The following is a 21,010-nucleotide window of genomic DNA, read 5'->3' as shown; positions in this document are numbered from 1 at the left end:
TGTAGCTATGGTGAGGTCACAAGGAAGGCGGGGGTGAGATGGTTCCTACATTCTGACATGAGGTACAGATGATACTGAGTATAGACAACCTGGGTTAAAGCTGAGAAAGACTAAAGCAGGAATCAAGGCAAGCACTGGTGCTCAGAGCCCAGTGGAAAAACAATTGGTTACTTTAAGCCATGCCCCACGCTGGCATGTTTCCATCTTTTGCCTTTGCTAGGTGGTCTCTGGGTGGTGATGAAGATGCAGCACGAATGCATCACCAGTGATTGCTCTCAGGTATGTTCATGGTGCCAGGCCTGGCATCGCTACACGGGGATGGGGCCGACTGGAAGTCATGACCTCTTAGTTGACAAGAGAAGACATTCATCAGCCAACTGGAGAGTCAGATAGGCAATTTCCATATGATAGTCATGAACTGAACTTGACTGCATGTGCTTGGACACTACAATGCTAGGTGGGCAAGTGTTGGGAGTCAGCCTTGGGGACTCGCCTGATTGACAAGGTCCAGGTGCGCTGAGGACCCCCGGCCGCAAAGCGAGTCCGGGCAGCTGAGGCCCTTCTATCTTCCATCCTTGCTGTTGGTACGGCTGAAGAAATTCTGTGCAGTTGTGGGAGAAGAATATGGCATGTTTATGCGAAGTACTCACAGCTAACCTGGAAATGTCATCGTTCATTTTTCCATTTTCCCACTATGCCGCTTGGCCTTTTCTAACATATGTAAGGGTTAAACTCTGAAGCACATCAAGAATGCTTTCTTTCACTTGGTTATAAGTTACTAGATATTGCTTAAGTAAAAAATGATATACGTATATTCACTCCTTATTTGATTTAGAATTATGTAGTTTAGTATTTAGACATAAAGATTTTTAGAAGCACAAGCTTATAGTAAGTCCATTATGTATTCATTATAAGTTTTAACACTTATCTAGGAGTTATGTAGGTGATTTATAACACTGTTTTCACTGACTTAGGATAAAGATTAATCGTTAAGGTTTTTACTTAATTCAATAGTTAAAACTCTAAGTTAACATTTATAAAGTGGGTTTTCACTGAACTCATAATATACTAATCAGACACTTTTATGATAGATCAGCTAAAGACAGAAGGCAACCTTGGGGGTCCTGGGAAACATTACTAAAAGCTTCTTTTGAGTTCTCTTTAGAAACAAGCACTGCAAGATAAAAGTAACAAAGACATATGGACAAGGGAGGCGATCACAAGGCTCTGAAGGACATAAAAGCCTAAGATGGGAAAACTCCTGACACATGAAGAAATATACACTTAGAAACTAACTTTCTTGAGACATTTCAAGGACTGTAATTTGGGACTTTGGGCTAAAAGTATCATTGTTGGCTTTATGAACAAGACTCATTGTCTGGATGTTTATAGGGATCTTGGTTTGTTTGTTGTTAAGACCACTAGATGGTAACTTTTAGAAGATATGTACGTGAAGGAATTTTCTTTGTCTTGCCCCTTTACAAATGGTATAAAAGCTCTGTGTTAACTAACATTAAATTGTCATCTGTTCAGGAAGCAGGTGTCCGAGTATAATGTTTTCGTCTTTCACCTATCCGTCTCTCCTTCAGGAAATCTCACGACCCTTGTGGGGCTGGACCCCCGCAGGCAAGGATGAGGGCCAACTCAACACGACAACTTGCAAAGCAAGCATGATGTGGACAGAAGGAATCGATGACTATTTCACTAATACAGTAGCACGCATGGATCACTAAAATAGATGAGGGAGGAAGACACAGTCACTGCTCATCAAATGTGAAGTCTCCCCAACGTGTTCCCTGAGAATATGCCATAGGTTTATGTATGAGGGGGACCCCAAAAACCTGGAATTATCGTTTGGAGGATGGGCCCCTTGTAGTAGTATACTTGGAATTTGTTCCTCTGGATCAAACAGTCAACCAAGGTTTTTACCTGGAAGTTTTGAGAAGGCTGTGTCACGATTTACGGAAGAAACATCCTGAGTTGTGATAAACAGGTGACTGGTTCTTCCACCATGACAATGTACCTGCCCATAGTGCATTGAGTATTCAGCAGTTTCTGACTAAAAACGGCATGAGCCCTGTGCCTCACCCTCCCTATTCACCCAATCTTGCCCCGGGCAATATTTTTTGTTTCCCTGATGAAAACATCCTCATAAGGAAATGTTTTGCCAAATGTGGAAGAGGTGAAACAGAAAACGGCAGAAGCATTAAAAAAGCATCACATCTGATAAGTTCCAAAGCTGTTGTGAGCAGTGGAAAAAGCATCTTGATGGGTGTATTGTATCAAACGGAGGGGACTTTAAAGGTGACTGAAGTTTGAACATATAAAATAAATATGTAATTTTTTAATATATAAATTCTGGATTTTTGGGGGTCATCCCTCATCCATGCATCAATTTGGGGTAAGAGGAGAAGGAAGGCAGATCAGAAACAAAGTTTCCACTCATTATAAGCTTATATGAACCACGACTTAGCAAAAGTGCTTGCAAGCTAACTTAAAATCAAAATCAAAATCACAAATTTGAGACACAATGATATTTTTCTTTTATACTAAAGAGGAATGGAGAATCTAAATGATGCAAGAATTGGGGCAGAAAGTATGAAGGCAAAAAAGAAAAAAAGGAAGGACATAGAATACTATGATTTACAAGTTTCTTTCCATAATTTTGATTGCAAACTAAATAAATTTACTACTTGAGTAATTTGCTAATTACAAATTTATCAGATACGCAAGAAAATACAACAGGAACTTTTTTATCAAAACAAAACAATCCGGGAATTTTCAACACATGAGATCTGCTGCTGGATGTTTCCTCTCAATGCAACATGAAATTCTCAGGCCTCTGGGCCCTGGTTTCCCAAGCATGATCCCAGCGCCCAGCTTGACTTATGAACCCTTCCTCTTAGTACTGAAGTTCTGATATGCAAATATGGCCATACTGGCTGTACTTTGCCCCTGCCCAGCATGAAACAGCAGCCTAGTTACAGCTTTCATTTAGATCTCGCCAAAGGCAGTACCCCATTTTTTAAATATGAATTTTAATCAGTCCTTTGAGGACACAAGTAGCACTAAGTTGGATGTATGTCTTGATACCTCGTTGACCCCATTTAGGCGCTACAAAGCTCATGGGTAGTACAGAAAAGTCAATGTTCCTCTCACTCAAAGGCAGGGCTACCACATGTCTTGGTTTGTTTGGGATACTCCTAGCCCATCATAAATATTAACAGACCCATTTCTCTCTCAAAAGCATCATGGTTTTAAAAATAAATTATATAGATGGTCATACCATTAAATGGAGAGACTCTAGCTTTCAAAACATAACTTTTATTATACTTTGGCCATTTTATTGAGAAAACCTAGCTGTGTAAAATTCCTAAGAACAGATACTGTGTTTTTGAAATATCTTTCTATCTCTTTTATACCTACATGCAGAATAAGAGACTCAGAGAAAGTGGCCCTGTCTAGTGGTCAGAGGTCACAAGGAGAGGCCAGAGGCCATAAGACAAGCTGTCCTCATGAGCCTGAGAGATGGCCATCATTCCTCAGTTCATTATGGGAATTGCCACGGAGCTCTGTGGCCAGGTCTGTCTGTTTCCCCATGTATCATTCCACATATACGCAATGTCTTATGTTTATGGAGCACACATGCAAAATCTCCACCAGTAAATGCCCAGTATGTGCAATGGATACAGCCCACGCACAACTTTTATTTGCTATTCTGTTTACGGGTTCACTGTTAGATTGAGACGCGCCATTGAGATGTGTCTTTCATTTGCCTTTATGAGCTTTACTGGATACAAAAGCAATAAAAGAGAGTGAGAGCTTAGGGAGCAGAGACTGTCCTTGATTAGGGTCACCAGCTCTCTCGGTCTCACCTTCTGGACCCTGGTACAGCATCTGGCTTCTGTCCATAGGTTGGGTTTTGGTATGGATGTTAGGGGTGAAAATACCTTCGGCCCTCCACTCACAAGATGTGTCACCATGGTCAGAAGGAGGAGAGGGCTCTGGAGTTCCCAAGGCCTCACTCTGTGGGCCTAAACCATCAACATGGATGACCACGTGGCTTATATGGAATCCATTAAGTGCCAGAAGGCAGGAACAACTGGGAGATTAAATTAATATTTCATATTTAGTTGATCTCCAGGCAGTGGCAAACTTTATACACTAATTATACTCTTAGTGTATAAAGGGACATGGTGCTTCTATCTGGAAAAAAGGGCCACTATCATTCATAGGCTGAAGAAAAAGAGTTCTGACGCTGAAAATCCTGAATCAACAAAGTAGCCCAACAGAACTCGACACACTACAACATCATGACATTTTCAGGGAACATTTCTTTATCCTTAATGCATTCACCTTGGGAGCACACACCCTCCATACCTTTCTCCTGCTCAGGGTTACTACACTGGGTCTGTGCAGCATATCAACCAGAAAAACCAGTTTCGAACTGATCTGGGCAAATGGCTGTCCACATAGATTCAGTGGCTACTGGTAGAATTGAAGGATTTTTTTCTTGGTCTTACCTATGCAGTAGGGACAACACTGGCCTTTTCTCAAAACAGGTCTTTCACAGGATACAGAAGGGCAAGACTCAGAGTAACAGCTAATTATGCTATCCATGCACACGCAGCTGGTACAAACGTCAGGCTTCCAGGACTCAGCTGCCAGGAATATATCCCCTTCATCATTTTTGCAGTAACTAGGCACGCTGTCATTATGGGATGAGGAAGGCTGAAGAGGTTCATCTGGAAAAATGAACATACAGGTCAGCTAAGAAGATGCTGCAGGTCACCAATTGTGCAACACAGTGAGTTTCACGCAGACTTACTACAGCACACCCAGTCACTATGACTTTGGGCGCCTCCTTAAAACACGACTTGGTAACAAAAATCAGGAAGTCTAATTCAGGCACGGTCTTGAATCTTAAAACAAAATAACAAAGATAAGAAAAGACCCATCACAGAGATTCTGTTAGCTGCTTAGACGACATCCACTCTACCTTTCTTCCCTAGCTTAATAAAATCCTGATCTTCTTTGGGGTGGTCCTAGGATTTGGTTCACCAGGCATGTAAGTCAATTGGACAATCCTATTCTCTGCTTTCCCAATTTCCCTTGCAAGTAGGGGTGGCCACGCCTCCCAGTTGTAGCTAATGGGACCTAATGGCTATTGAGGGGGTTTCTGGAAATGTTTCAACTTTTTAAAAAAATGGGTGGACATATCCTACCACATTCTTTCTGCCTTGAATAGGTGTGTGTTGATGAAAGCTGTAACATCCCTATCCTACCTTTACGGAGCTATTGAATCAATACTGATAAACATCTGCCTCCAATCTTCTTGCAATGAATGTAAAATTTTTGTTTAAAATGATAGTTGAGTTTTCTCTTACTTGCAACCACACGCAATCCTAACCAATCAATACAGAAACAGATTTTCATATACTAGACTACCAAAAAACACCTATATGTAACATCACAATGTTTAGGCATTCATGTTACCAGTTGAAAGAAGAGAATTCTAAATCACTCATGAGGATGCAACCATAGAGAAATCATCTGCAAGTCATCTGTATCTTTGCTATTTAATGACTTAGACCAGAGGGCTCCCAGATCAAGTTATGACTTGAAACAGAAAAGACCATCACCAGAAAATTTAGATATCTCTTTGGCTATTGGCATCCACTGAAATTAATGAAAACTGTAACCTCAAGCAGAAACATGACTGAGAGATAAGAAAATTTAAGTTAGTGAAGTTCCTAGTTTAGAAATATCAAAATCCCACTGATAAAAGAAAGCACTCCCAACCACCTTCCCATTCAAGAGTCTAGAAATGGCCATGGCAGTCCTACTTAGCAAACCTCTATGACAACCACATTTTCTCAATGAAGACATAGTCAAAAGACTTATTGAATGTCCCTCTCACAATCAACTTCATGAGCTCTGTTATTTTCAGCCATGAAACAGAAACAGAAATAACAGAGACACGTAGTTACTGCACAATGCAGACAGAAGCTCTAAATGCCACCTTCTCCTTCCATTCACCTCCTGAATATGGCCTACAGCAACACATCTGATTTGATGAGAAGAATCTCTCTGAGGACCAGGGCAGTTGTGCCACTGTGACTCTTCTCTGAGGGACAGAAGGGAACCAGTGTAATGAAATTGGTCCACGTTCTCTCCTTTAAACTGTGTGACCATATCTCTTAGTCCAAAAGGCAGCAGGCACAAGTGAAAGAACAACCACTGGTTCCATAGCTCCAGGTACACTCTAGGTCATATTTCAGGTGTGATTCCACCATATAGGTCAGAGATAGTAAGACGGGACTTACCTTTACAATGACTTTTTAAGGATGCATCTATGTCTAGGGATAATTTCTTCTTTAAGAGACTGACCAGTGCTAACTTTTGCTTTGGCTGGAAATAGAGACAACTCAGTCTTGTCTACACTAGGCCCTATAACTCACCATGAGGTTTTCCTGAGTTATGCTAACTTCGCTCATGCAAGCAATGCCCAACCTTGGGTCTAAAAACTTAGAAGAGGAAGCAGGGAGGGCAGCGATGAAACTGTGGAACGAGAGACAATGAAATGAAGACCCTGGAATCTGGAGTCCCCTTAGAAGGCTGGCAAGACCCCAGAGGGTGTATTGGTTGTGAGGCAGTGAGCTTAGGGTTAAGGAGAGTTCTGCAGGTCTTCACCAGGCAGGAGGCTACAAACCTCAGCCTGACTGAAACGTCATCTTCCTCATGTGACCTTCCTTCTTCAGGTCTCTCTTCCCATGCTTCCTGCCCTAGATCTCTTCTTTATGCTTCGGTTTCTAAGTGTTTACTCCCTTCTTTTATCTTTAACAGTGTTTTCAAGCTGGTTTTATTATTTTTACTTATTTTCTACCTCCCTCTCTCTTCTACAGACAACCCCCCCCAAAAAAAACCCAAAACAAGTGCTATTCTATCTACCATCTCCTTTTTGTATTTTGGTGAAGTAGCTTCACCTGGGAAGCTCAATCTTTCTTCATGGACCTGTCTTCTTGCCAGACCTCACATTAAGCCAGGTCAGAGAAGAGGGAAAGTTAAAGAGTGGGGGGAATAGCTGGGCTCGGTGGCTCAGCCTGTAATCCCGCGCCTTTGGGAGGCTGAGGTGAGTGGATTGCCTGAGCCGGCGGGTTCGAGACCCGCCTGGGCAGCGAGACCTCATCTCTACAATAAATCTAAAAATCAGCCGGTGTGGTAGCGCGCGCCTGTAGTTCCGGCTCCTCGGAAGGCTGAGGTGGAAGGATCGCCGGAGCCCAGCAGGTCGAGGCTGCGGTGGCTGGGAGCGGCCACTGCACTCCAGTCTGGGTGACCGAGTGAGACTCCAACTCAAAAAAAAAAAAAAAAAAAGAGTGGGGGAATGACAAGACTTCCTAGAGATGGAGCCAACACAAGGGATATAGCTCCTCAGAAGCTCTTTTCCTACTATTACAGATCTATCACTTTTGGACCACTTCCGAATGCAAGTATCCTAAGATTAGAGATGGTGTTTTTCTAGATGCATGATATACCACTTACCAATGCTACTGTTGAAGTGAACTGTGATGGGAAGAAATTGATGTACTGAGCTTTTTTTTTTTTGAGTCAGAGTCTCACTCTGTCACCCAGGCTGGAGGGCAGTGGCATGCTCACAGCTACCCCAGCATCGACCTGCTGGGCTCCAGCGATCCTTCTGCCTCAGTCTTCCAAGTAGCCGGAACTACAGGTGTGCGCTACCATGCCTGGCTAATTTTTTAATATATTGTAGAGACGAGGTCTCACCAAGTTGCCCAAGGTGGTCTCGAACCCCTGGGCTCAGGCAATATTCTCGCCTCAGGGATTGCAGGCTTGAGCCACCGCGCTTGGCCAATATACTGAGTTTTAAGACTTTTTTGTCTTCTTATTATTGCAACACAACTATGAATGGGAAAGTCTAAAATACCTATTAGGGGTTAGGGGACTGACCTTAAAATACAGATTCTAGACACGCTCCTGATCACAGCTGTAAGAGTAAACACTGGAATACTGCTATGTAGAATAGAAAGTCCTTATGTTTAAAATGAGGGATTATCATGGGAGTATCTCTCAAGTTACAGTTAAGGAACAAAAAAATCCAGATTTAAGTTTTTAAATGAGAAGTCAACGCCAGGCACAGGAGGGGGTGCCTATTCTTAGGTAAGATGGAAAGGAACATAGGAATGCTATCGCCTGGCATGGCTGGAGCCTGCAGGCCTCTGCACCTGCACGATGGTCCTGAGGGCCCTGCTCTGAGAACCCACATCAGCACCCTCAGGGTGCCTGTCTCCACATCGCTCTCATTCCCTGTATAAGCTGAACATCTGAGCCCAATAAGGTGGCCCATCGATGAATCTAAGCCAGGCTTCTGGAGAAGTCTCTTTCCTCAGGCCCCTCCCCTAATCAACTCCCAGGATCATCCTCAGATCCAGTACAAATGGCACCACGGGTATTTGCTGCTTTAGGTTCCTGGGTTAGGGAGATCTTGAATCCTCCTCCCAAGGCACTCCTCTTACTTCATCACAATTTGCTTAACTGGAACACTGGATTGGCTGGCTCTTCTCTTGGATTATTGCTCTATAGGACAGGATTGTGTCTGATTTCATTAACCTCAGGAGACCCCTGGCTCAATTCAGGCACCGCATTATTGTGTTTGTAAAATGAATATCTAACAGCGGCTCACACATGTAATCTTGGCGCTCTGGAAGGCCGAGGTGAGAGGATCGCCTGAGCCCAGAGGTTTGAGACCATCCTGGGCAACATGGCGAGACCTCATCTCTATGATAAAATAAAAAACTTAGCCAGGTGTGGTGGCACGTGCCTGTAGTTCCAGCTACTTGGAAGGCTGATGCAGAAGGATCACCTGAGTCTAGGGGGTCAAGGCTGTGGTAAACTGTGAGCATGCCACTGCATTTTAGCCTGAGACTCCTACTCAGAAATGAATATCTAAGTGAATAAAAATTCACTTGCCACCAATAAAGAGACTGCTCAAAGTGGTTTCTTTTAGGAGGATGTAAATGTGATCTGTTATATATTAACAGAAAAATATCAGCAAGGTTTGGATCTGAATAAACATGATAATGCAGGTTTGGGAGAAGGTCACGCATATCCTAAAAATGCAAAAACATATGAACTATTTCTTACACTAAAAAAGTTGCATTAATTAAACTCAGATTAACATGGCTACTAAATTGCACTAAAGAGTTGGTACTAAGATGGAAAAGCCTAGGCTGCAGTGTGTGAAGACATCCCCGTAAGTTCATCTGATGCAACTAAAACAATACTATCAATACGAGCCCATGATAAATGTAGACTGACTATGCTCAATATAATGACCGCACAACAGATTCTGGCCAGCAGACTAGATAAGCTAATGTTAAAAAAAAAAAGAAAAAAAAAAGAAAAAAATGCAAGAGTTTATGTTTTGCTGAGCAGAAATGCTCTAAGGATATACATTGAAAGAATCAATGGTTATTGATTTAAACTGAAGAGATGGGAAGAATAAGCAACAGCAAAATAAAACTATTTGCTCTATCAACTTGGTAATTGATATTTCAAGTTAAATATGTTTTGAAAGTCATATTCTAGTGCTAATTAGAAGTACTACTTTAGTTTTAAGACCAGTTAACTTACGTCTAAAATCTTGACAAATTTCATTGTAACATATTGATTCATGTCCACAAATTTACTGGCTGAGGTCAGATTATGAGACAAAAAAAGGAGAAAATGACAACCCTTCTTATCTACGTGCAATGCTAGTCACTTACTATTTGGGACCTGGACTTACTAATCGTCACAGGTTTGAGGGGGTGGCATCACACACATGTCAAAGTCTCTTCACCACCCTTGTATTTCCCAAGAATTTCACTTCCATCATTTATTAATGACTGTTCTTCAAATTTGTTTAAAGACAAAGAGCTTTTCACATGAGTGGAAATCACTTGGCTGATTTGCTGCGGTGGGAATGTCTCTACTCAGGCATCTGCCTTGAGTCTGAGGTGTAGGTTAATGAAAAAAGACGACAGAAAGGAAGGATTCTTTTTTTAAAGTCACCTCAGGCGCAAAGCACTTGGACTGAACACATATGTGGTCGATAGAAGGGAATGAATTTGGGAAGCAGGCTGCCAGATGCTCCTGATGGGATCCTGGGCCTGGCCTGCTCCCACATGGGGCTCCCTGGGGACCACTGGTCCTGCACAATGACAGCGCCCAGACTTGGGTCCCTCCCCGCCAAGCACACGTAGGGCATGGTCGATTACCTGCACACTGTGGGCAGCAGGAGTCCTGGGTGCGCGAGGGGTTCTGGCAGAGCAGCGGGGGGCACACCTCTGTCTCACACAGCACCCGGCCGCTGTGGCAGGTACACTGTGTGCAGGAGTCAATGTTCCATGTTTCCCCTTCTACAAAGTACTCTCCCCCGGGGGCGTGGCAGAGGGAGGGCATGCTGAGCTCCGGCTTCTGCACCACAAAGTCATCTGGGGAACGACACGGAATCAAAACACGGGACATTATTCGTCATCTGCAGTCTCTCCAGCTCTTAAAAACCTGGCGCTGTTCACTTCAGAGGACAGAAAAGATTCTTATCAGGAGAATGGGTGAAGAGAAGGAAATAGTCCTTGTGTAGTAACAGAAGACAGTGGCAAAAGAGTTAATCCCAGGAAGCGAGGTTCTGGTGTTCGAATCTCTCAATAGTTGTGAGAGAATTCAACAAAGGAGTCAAGTGACAGGGAGGCGACCCCTACCCAAGAAGGGAGAACAGGGGCCTTCTAGGGTATCTCTAAGAATGTATGGAAATTGCCTAGAATAAAGATGGCTCATTTGCTGAATGCCTGCCGTAGTCCAACTATTTCCTTGCTAAGCACTTCACTTGTTGTGTATTTCGTTTATTCCTTACACTGGACTTCTGGGGTAGGCACTATTATCCTAATTTACTCATGAGGAAACTGAGGGCTCAGAGCACTAAAAGCAGACAAGAGAATGGAACTCAAGTCTATGGCTATTTGGATGTTGGAAATGTCTCCAGATTAAATAACACTTCCAAATGATGGATGCCCTATCCACATCGTTATTTCTTGGATCCTGAGGACTTTTATGTTTGGAAATATGTCCTGCTGTCAAGCAGGACACATTCCACTAGAAACCAGCTGCCAGCACACTGAGCAGGAATGCTCCTGCAGAATCAACAGACTGAAAAACCTCACCTGAGACTAAACATTTGTTCGGTGATATCATCGTCAAGAGAGGTGAATGCTGAGAGGCAGATGCTAACTGTGATTTCTCTCCCCAGAGGAGAGGTGGTTTTGGTCTCCTGGAGAGATGATACTGATAGAGAGGGAATTTAATGCTGAAAATGTCTGGAGAGGTACTGGGAGTTGCCCTGAAGTTGCACTGGGGAAATAAGAAGTATGAAGACATTAACTATACTCTTGAGGTCCAGATACAACAAGTGCTTCCAGAAGGTGCTGACAGTGCTGAATGTTGCCAAAAAATAATCTGGAGACATAATGGGTGCGCCTGTTTGGAGCTCAGAGAAAGCCACGCCCCAGGAGAACGACCCTATCTATGCAGAGAGGCTAGGAGTGGACATCTCCTAAGAGTGAACTGGGGCTGTGACTTTCAGAGTATGGTCAGCATGAGGGTCAACAATAGCGAAGGGATGACACGGTGTGGGCTGACTTCCAGTTAAGGGGGTTACTTCCCATACAGCTTGATCTCCAGGGCATTATTCAAGACTGGAGCTTTGATCAAGTGGACTCATCACAGGAAGCTGACAACAGTCAATGCTTACAGTCACAAGCAACTGTACCAAGCCTTCCAGTATAAGAACAGCAGGAAGGAAGATAATGAGGAACAAGATGGTAAAGGTGCATTTCCCGTGGCTCACAGAGAGAGTTGTTCCTAAGAGCATCAATATACAAATGTTGGAAAAGCCTCCCTTTTTGTTTCCAAAAAGGACTTAGAGAGGACAGACAATGCTGCGCTTTTAGAGGCTGCCATGTAGGGAAGGGGTCAGAAATTGGATGGTGTGTGTTTGCAGGTGTTCCTTTTGCCAATCCCTACATGCCTCAAGGTAAAACACAAGAGGGATCAGAGAGATGGGGACAAAAGACACACTGAAAGGTAGAGGAGAAGAGAGAACATATAAGGCAAAATGTCATTTGGTAAAAATACTCTCAGAAGGGTTCAGGAATTGCTCATACACCCCGCAAAGAAAACCAGCTGACCCTGAATGGAAGAGGGAAGAAAATATTCTTTAAAGTAGGAGTTCAGGAATGCAACAGCTCTGGGGTCTCTAGCCAGAAGAATCTCTAAGTCACTATCCACTACAGTAGAGATTTTGGGGAAAAAAAAAACACATACATACGTATATATAAAAATAAATAAATGTGCTTGTATACATGTATACACAGATATTCACCAACCCACAATAATATGTCAACCACTCTGTATTTATATGAGAACTCTCTGTAAGAGAAAAATGCTTCTAGTTCTACTGACTTTCAGTTCTTAGGTCAATCTCTGCTCTTAGCAATGCCTTCATATTTCTGACTCGTAGACTTCTTCACTGAGGACACATTGAACAGAGACCCAGGTGCAAATCCACTCTCCGCTAGCTCACAACTAAAATTAAAGCATGGGTCTTCATGGGAACAAGTGATTTTTCCCTCCCCAAAGAGACAACACAAAGTTCTAGCTCGTTAAGCTGGTCATTTACCTTCCGATGCGGTGGACTCCAGTGGGTTTTTACATTCAACTAGCAAAATACGTGAAAATGGAAAGAGTTCTGATACGGAGTATATCTAACTGAACTACGGGGAAACAAAACAAGTTCTCTCTTCTGCATTGTAATCTGGTTCTCTACAGGGAGGTCTGACAGCTACCAGTCACTGGGATAATGTAGTTACTGAGGTGTGCAGAAACTCAAAGCTGAAAAGGACTTCAAGACCCCTCTTCCCTACTCCCCCACCATGGCGGGCAAGGCCAACTTCCCTCCCAGGCTAGTCTTGCTTTGATGCCAAAGGACCAGGCCTTGGGCTCCTGATGACATACTTTCCATGGGCGAACTCATCCACAGAAAGGGACAGGACCAAAACTGACCAGACGAAAAACAGTCCAGACTCCAAAATCTGACAGTACATTATAAGAATCGAGAGACTTCATGCCTCCCTGGCCTTTGGGTAGACACACTATTTTACTTTATTCTTTTATTAAAGAGAGTTAATCTTTCTGTGTCCATTTTCCAAATGAAAAATGGGTTAAGTGTATTTTTCCCTTACTCCAAGCGGCCTGCATAGAGGGAGAAATAATAGATACAAAACTATGTTGAGCTCTTTGGATAAAAGACACTAGATGAGATATTACGGTAATGATTACTGTTACTGACAAGCATAATTCAGACTCCCACGAATTACAAATTTGTTCTGTTCTTCTAGTACCTTACCTTGATGACCATTATTATGACTTTACAAGTTTTGAATTTGTGATCACTCTAAATTTCTCCACTTGGCAAGAATGCCACATGTCTATTAATTTAAAAAACAGCAACACCCACAGACTTCAATAATTCCCTCTCAAATATTACTTTATACATGATAAGTTCTATGGCACCAATCCCCTCAAATTAACTACGACATTCAGCCTTAATACTCTGTCAATAAGATGGAGAGCTGGAATGTAAGTATGTGAGCCCTTCAACCTTTGGAAAAGTGTGGCTCAAAGACCGATACAATGGAGCAAACCATTCAAAAATAAGGAGAATCGTTTGCAGCGCTGTTGAATTTCCTCTAGTCTTTGGTTCACATAGTGCCTGCCTGACTTTGTGCTTGTTGCTGACAAATACCATGAAGAGCTGAGGAGTGTACCCGGGGTCGTCCCTGCTTTCTCCCCAGAGTGACCGGTGTGTCTGAGGCCCTACAAGGCAGAAGTCATTTGCTATGGAGCACACAGACAGCAGCCAGCTTTTACCTGCGCACGACGGGCAGCACTGTCCAGGATGGATGGTGGGGTTGCCACAGGCAGGCACCGGGCAGGTGATCAGGGCACACATTTCCCGTCCATTGTGACAGTAGCATTCCCGGCACCCATCGTGCCAGCTCTCCTCATTTTTATGATGATGGCCATCCATGGACAGACAAGTGCCTGACAGGACAGGTGGCCCAGCTGACGCAGGGACCTCTGGACAGACAGAAGGCAGCCTGGTAAGGTAGTGGCTACTGCACAGGGGAAACAGCCTGCAGTGTCCTCACATGGAACCCAGCCACCAAAAACTACGACTACAGAGGACTGTTAGTGACATGGTTCGTGAACAGAATTTAAGTCAATCCACTCCCAATCTTGAAAAAAGGAAAGAGACACGAACACCTGCAAATACTTTCTCTTGCATAGATGAGATGGTGGCTGATTTTTTATCCTATCCACTCTACTTTCTCATATTTCATACAATAAACAAGCACTGATTTGATAACAAATGCTACACATTTTTGTTTAATTTATGCAGAATAGTCACCCTAGAAGCTTCCTCCAATGGGGTACCCTGGGCCTCTAGCAAGTGAGAGTTTTGTGCAGCAGAACAACTGAAGCAGTGACTAGTTTTTTGTTCACTCCAATCCTTAAAACTATCATCAAGGCGATAACTGCCCAACTCTGAACAATCTTAGGAGTCTTTTATTGTTTCATCTGCGGATCGAGCTGACAGGAACACCACGCTGGGGCAGTAGTGGGCCTGGAGCTAGGGTAAGAGCCACAAGGCAGTCAGGGTGCACGCTCAGTCACTTCACAAATGCTCTTGGAGCAGGAAGTCACAGGCAGCAGGGACTCCTGGGCTTGTACTCACATGCAGGTATAGACTGGCAGGTGCTTAATCGGCCGTCGTCTACAGTCTCATGGAAAACTGTTACCAGGAAATACATGGGCAGATTTTTTAGCTACACCACCCTCAAGGATTTTGAAATGAGGATCTTTATTGTAGCAAGTATGTCTGTCCTGCTCCCGAGCAGAAGTGAATTCTGCGGAGGTTGAGATCGCGGTGCTTTGAGTATAATTCACGGAAACAAGCAGAAGTAAAGAGAGCTAAGAAGTGATTAGTCTGGCCTGTGCTTGTCCATCGCCTGCTTTTCTATTCTGAGCTTCTATCTCATTAAGGTAAAAAAAAAAAGGGGAGTCCTGTGGACTGGTTCCATGGAGAGTGACATTTGTGTTAAGAGTAGGCAGTGATTGCTTACACCGTTTCACTCACACGGTGTCCTCGTGCCCTTTGTTTCGGGGGCCCCGGCAGCTTGGAGAGAAGGCATGTGTGTTCACACTTACCTCTGCACTTGCAGAGAAGACAGCCGTGACTGTCCTGCTGGAAACCCAGGGGGCAGATCTTACTGCACAGGAGCTCCGGACATTTCTTACAGCGACAGATGTCACAGCCGTGCTTATTCTTCCTGGGTAATTAAAATTTTGTCAGAGGTCAGAAAATCAAAAAGTCTTACATGATGCCCAAGTGCTCAGACCAAAGGGTCAATAAAGTGACACTGTTATTAAGTAGAATGAGAATGACTTGACTTTGGTGCTCAAAAACTCCTGGAGCCATGTTAATTAGCTCCCAGAAGCCATGACTGCCACCCACCCACCAATAATTCCCTACTTTTCCTAAAATGAGAATGGCATTGCCTGTTACCACAGGAGATCATCCAGCCCCTTTCCTTCCCTTCATAGGACACAGGGTCAAGGATTTTCACAGGCTGTGTCTCTTCCACAGGCTTTGCCCCTGCTGGCTTCCGAGAAGGAAAAGTCACCCTGTTTACCTTCACATTTCATGACACTAACTGGTCAATGGGGTGATGTTCAACTAAAGAAAAAAAAAATCCTGTTCTTCTTCAACTTGGACAAATGAAAGGATTCTAAAAGGAGACAGCCCCATAGGAAGCCCTGGCAAATGACAACTGCCCAAGTGACAGTTAAACTGCATTTTTGCTAAGCAAAATGGAGACCTGAACACCAGGGTCTACTTATTTATTTCAACATAATGAGAACAATGAATTAAATGAATTATTCATGCTTATGTCACATTGTCATTGTCAAGGCTTATCAAGGCTTTAGCTGATTTGTCTGTGTATTCGTTTGTTTCTCCACTCATCTATCCATCCATCCACCCACCCACTCACCTGTCCGTCTGTCCATCCCTTTCTTCCCCCCTTCTGTAAGCATTTGCTGCCCGCATCAAGTAACAGTTCATCCAGCAGGGATATACAAGGTGCACCAATGGCTGCCGTCATCCTGACACTCCCATGAGGCGTCTGGCCAAGATTTCTATTTCGGAGGTTGCCCTTAAGTCACATGTTCCAGCCAGTAAAATACTCAGTTGCCCAAGGCTGTCAACTGGGGCCTCCCTGAATGTGCTTACCCACAAGAATATAAGTTAAATCTACAATTCTCTAAGAGTTTTCTCTCTAAGATGAGGGTGGGATTTCAATGTAGCCTTGATTCTGAACTGTCATGTAATACTTTAGTAAGCAGTTGTAGCTACCACCGTGATAATGATATTTTATTTTACATTAGCAATTAGGCTAATACATAATATTTTTACTGGTATCATATTCATATTTTAGAATTAAGAACAATGTTGATCTATTAGTTTATTTGGGAAATTTTGAAGAATAATGTTCCCAGCTTAATTATCCAATGAAAATTGGAAATAAGATCCCTCCCCAAACCAGAATTTCAAAGAAAGCATAAAAAAGATGGACAAGAGATGATGGGCCTAAGACCCCTATAATGACTAGTACTACATAAATATATAAAATTGAACAGAAAGAAGAACTGAAATGGAAGAGAATGTAGGCAAAAAAAATAATACAGCAAGATTTTAAAAGGTGATTTTTTTTTCTTTTAGGGATCACCTTGATATCTAGATAGATACAGGTGCTAATACAGATACTAAAGAAACAGATGTGAAGTGTCTGTTTCTCCCCTGGAATAATCTAGATTATCATGGCATCTGACTCTATAAAGAATACTTTAAAATTCAAGTCATGTTTCTTATCGCCAAGGAAATTCATAAAATCTAATGCTAATAAAGAAAAAAATATTATGAAAAGCCATCTAGCTCTGAAATAAGGATGCTCTGTATTGCTAACAAGTGGCTGTCAACCGATCTTAAGGTAAGGGTTACAATAAATTATCACAGAACAGTCCCTGGACCAACTGTGAAAAGCTTTAACAGTTACAATACAGGGATCTCATGGCAGTTCCAATCCCCACCCCCCATCCCAGCAATGTCCAAAGGGCCTTCCCATGGGGAGGTCTCACACAAGAGGTACAAAGGGCATGTCCAGCCCATCTTTCTATAAAAGCAAGACTTGAACTTTATTCTTCTGGAGACACAATTCTTCCCCTGCTTTTTGAATCACCTAACAAAACAAGAATCGAGATTCCAGACTCATAGGTCACTGGTTCATTCACAAACACACAACAGTTAACAGAATGGGTATGAACGTTTCACCAAGTTACACTTGATCACAGGTTTTCTGAGTTAAGAAATACGTACAGGTATCCAAGAGGACAATACTTGTCACAGATTATGGGTCTGCACTTCTTGGGCCGTGGGCGGCACTGGCAGATCTCACAGTTGTGGGCATCAGTGAGGAAACCGAAGGGACAGTCCAAGGTGCAGCCTCGTTTAAGGCCCGAGCACAGTTCTTCCCCTGTGAAGATACACGGACGGCACGTTTCTTCCACAGATGAACAGACCAGAACACACTGATGTTTCAGTGCCTTCCCCAAATCCTCCAGTCTGCTACAGATTTAAATTTCTCAGTTCTACCATAGCGTTAATCATAATTAAAAAGTATAGACTGGCTGGGCACGGTGACTCACGCCTGTTATCCCAGAGCTTTGAGAGACTGACGCAGAGAATCTCTTGAGCCTAGGAGTTGGAGACCAGCCTGGACAACGTTGCAACACCTTGTCTCTACCAAAAAAAAAAAAAAATAGCTGGGCCCATGTGGGCCCAGCTACTTAGGAGGCCGAGGCAGAAGGATTGTCTGAGCCCAGGAGTTAAGGCTGTAGTGAACCGTAATCGTGCTACTGCACTCCAACTAGCCTAGGCGACAAAGTGACTCACATGACTCTATGTTTTGGTAATAACATACAAAATAAAGCCCAATTTTGAAAAGAAATGCATTTCTGAATGTATTCAAATCTGTAGCCTTTGAGTGAAAAGTAGGTTGGCTGGTAACTTCATCATTAATGACTGAGTGTGTTTTTAATGAACATTTTTAATTAGTCACCTCACACTACTGATGATCATTTATGTTAAAATGTGGGCATTAAAACGCTCCAGATTTTATTATATATCTTATTTCTACTGCATGCCCCAGATAATGCATGTTCTTAAATGTTCACATAATATTTATTTTTATGGGTGTTAGATGATACCATTTAATACTGCATATTATATGATGCATAAGGAATTCATTTCCCTTTCTTTTTTCAGAAAGTACATCTCATAGAACATGATAGGAAACAAAATATACAGTGTTACATTTAGGTATTTTTTTCCTCTGTATGCTCACAAATATCCATGTATTTGGAAACACTTAGTTAACTGACTTAAAAAATGTATGTGTTGAAGAAATATCCATATTTGTGTTTAATCACTATTTGAAATGTTCCAAGTGGCCCATTAGCAGAATTTGGAGTGATGTTTAACTGTCCCCTGCTAGCCAGTTGTAAAATTATTTCAGAAGGAAAACAAAAAAAGAAAAGTAGCAATCGTGACTGGCAAATAAACTACTGGACGTTTTAGCTTGAAAGAAGTCTTTCAAAAAGATTTCAAAAGGTGACATAAGGCTCACCAGAGAAAAAAGGGAATCAAAACGTTAAGGTTAAAAGAAAGCACGCCTAGTGATATAAACAAAGCAAGTTGAGACCTGTCAAGTTAAACATAGAATCTGAAAGATAATCAAATTTAAAGAAGGGAGTTGATCTAGTGATGGCAAATATATGGCAATGTTCAGATACTGTTCTACACGACTGCTGAGATGCAGAGACTGTTATTAGAATGGCAAATACATTTTTATTTTATCTGGACATCCTGTAATGCACAATTATTGTATTAATGCATAAATCACTAGGAACAACAGAATACATGTGTACCCTCCACAAACAAATCTTATAATCTAAAATTAAATCAGCCATAATTAATAGGTGAAATGGGCCCATGTTCTACATAAATATTTGAAGATAGCATCTTTTATGAAATGTTGGGAAAAGTTGGCAATACTTGCATATTTAATTTGATACCTTTTAAAAAGGAAAATGTGATTTATGATATAATTTTCTACTTTGTCATGATCACAAACCTTTCATTACACATATTTAATATAACCTCATGGGTCTGTATCACACTGTGAAGCAAATGATTACTAAATTGCATCCTTAAAAGAAAAATTCTAAAAGGCTCATTTAAGAATTTGTAATTATATGACTCAAAAGGTCATCGTTTTTCATCTCCCATTATTAAGGACATGATGAAGGAGGAAGGGGACTTTCATAACCACATTTCCTTCTGTCACAGAAATGAAAATTGTGAAGCCATTTTTCTACTACATGAATTTTTAGGTCATGGCAACCAATGGACTCTGTTGGGAAATAGATGGATTAAAAACACTCCGAGAACCTCCTAAAGTCAGCCTCCCTTGTGGTGTACACCTATAGTCCCAGCTACTTGGGAAGCTAAGGTGGGAGGATTGCTCGAGCTCCAGGGATAGAAAGGATTGCTCGAGCACAGGAGTTGGAGGCTTCGGTGAGCTAGGATTGTGCCACTGAACTCCAGCCTGGGCAAAAGAGTGAAATGCTTCATCTTAAACAAACAAACAAACAAAAAAAGCTGCTGTATCTCCATTCAAATTTAAACAATCCGATAGACACTAAATTATTCTTTAATCTACCCCTGCTTTGCAATGGAAGGAAATTTCCAACAAAGGCTGGTATAGTTAAACACAAATACAGGGCATTCATTAGAAAGTAGACTGGTTGTGCCACCTAGACTTGGGACCACTGTCTTCCATGCTCTGGTCTGGCCTATCTCCATTTTGCTCCCAAAAGAAGGGACCTCTGGGGCCAGGCCCTACTTTCTGTATGTTCACTGTCAAGGGACTATCATGGCATTTACTAAGGAGAGGTGTTCAGTAAATACTTGCTAAATGAATGCATCAATCCCTCTTCTTGCTAGTTACTCCCCCACTCTCACCACGATGGCCACAGTAAGAGATGCAACAGCACAGAAGATTCTTTGTCAAGAACTTTCCAAAATCCTGCCACTTGCTAAACATCTCAAAATACCATCTTCCAGTTCACAAGTAGAGAACATTAAGGACTAGAAGTCAGTCCTAGGTCCACGTATATGAAGTTTTCTTAAGAGCAGTGTAGATCATCAAGGCAAACATTTAAATAAAGAACAGAACAAAGAGTAGAAAAACAATATTTGTAGAGGGATGGGGGTTTCTAAGTTTGTAGATCTTGAGCTCATCACTGAGGCAACCATGGAGAAAAAGGTGGCTTTATGTTCATAATTCTTCAGCATGATGACTTTGCTGTGATCTAAGAATGCTTTGTAAATTGGGGGATGATTATTCCTGAAGACAGAGTGATGAATACTGGCCAAAACATGGAACCACCCCAGGAACTGCGGGGAACACCCTTCATGCTTTATTATATGTAAATACAGTGTCGCTTCCACGTGGAGTCTATGTGGATGGTGCCTCAGAGCTGTGCTGCATACTTCTTTGGGTAGCTCAGCATGTCCTCGAACAATATTGTCTCGTTTGATGTCATTGTGTCATAACGTTGATGAGAAAACAAAAACAAAAAAAGTCAGTTGACTCCCAGCCATGGCCATGGTCTGTGTGGGTTTTCTCTGGGTACTCCAGTTTCTTCCCACACTCCAAAGATGTGCACTTTTGGTGAACTGGCACATCTACGTGGTCTCAGTCTGGGGGGAGAG

The 21,010-nt window shown here is 42.4% G+C and overlaps 1 protein-coding gene across 2 annotated transcripts in view; it reads right to left on the bottom strand.

Annotated features, from left to right (window-relative positions):
- CRIM1 (cysteine rich transmembrane BMP regulator 1) overlaps positions 1-21,010 on the bottom strand; it is a 209,302-nt gene that overhangs the window by 29,875 nt on the left and 158,417 nt on the right. The window contains exons 9-13 of one of the 2 annotated variants that reach the window (XM_021718099.1): positions 17,552-17,708; positions 15,325-15,446; positions 13,984-14,193; positions 10,278-10,493; positions 4,524-4,745 (exon numbers count right to left, since the gene is read on the bottom strand). In XM_021718099.1, coding sequence (XP_021573774.1) covers positions 4,524-4,745; positions 10,278-10,493; positions 13,984-14,193; positions 15,325-15,446; positions 17,552-17,708 — 927 coding nt within the window. The remainder of the gene's footprint in view (positions 1-4,523; positions 4,746-10,277; positions 10,494-13,983; positions 14,194-15,324; positions 15,447-17,551; positions 17,709-21,010) is intronic. The other variant, XM_021718100.1, reaches the window with a different exon arrangement.

This window comes from Carlito syrichta, unplaced genomic scaffold, assembly GCF_000164805.1.
Source record: "Carlito syrichta isolate Samal-C Ts95f unplaced genomic scaffold, Tarsius_syrichta-2.0.1 Scaffold311830, whole genome shotgun sequence".
Taxonomy (NCBI): domain Eukaryota; kingdom Metazoa; phylum Chordata; class Mammalia; order Primates; family Tarsiidae; genus Carlito; species Carlito syrichta.
Note: the sequence above shows the minus strand (reverse complement) of the source record. Positions and strands in the feature narration are given on the sequence as shown.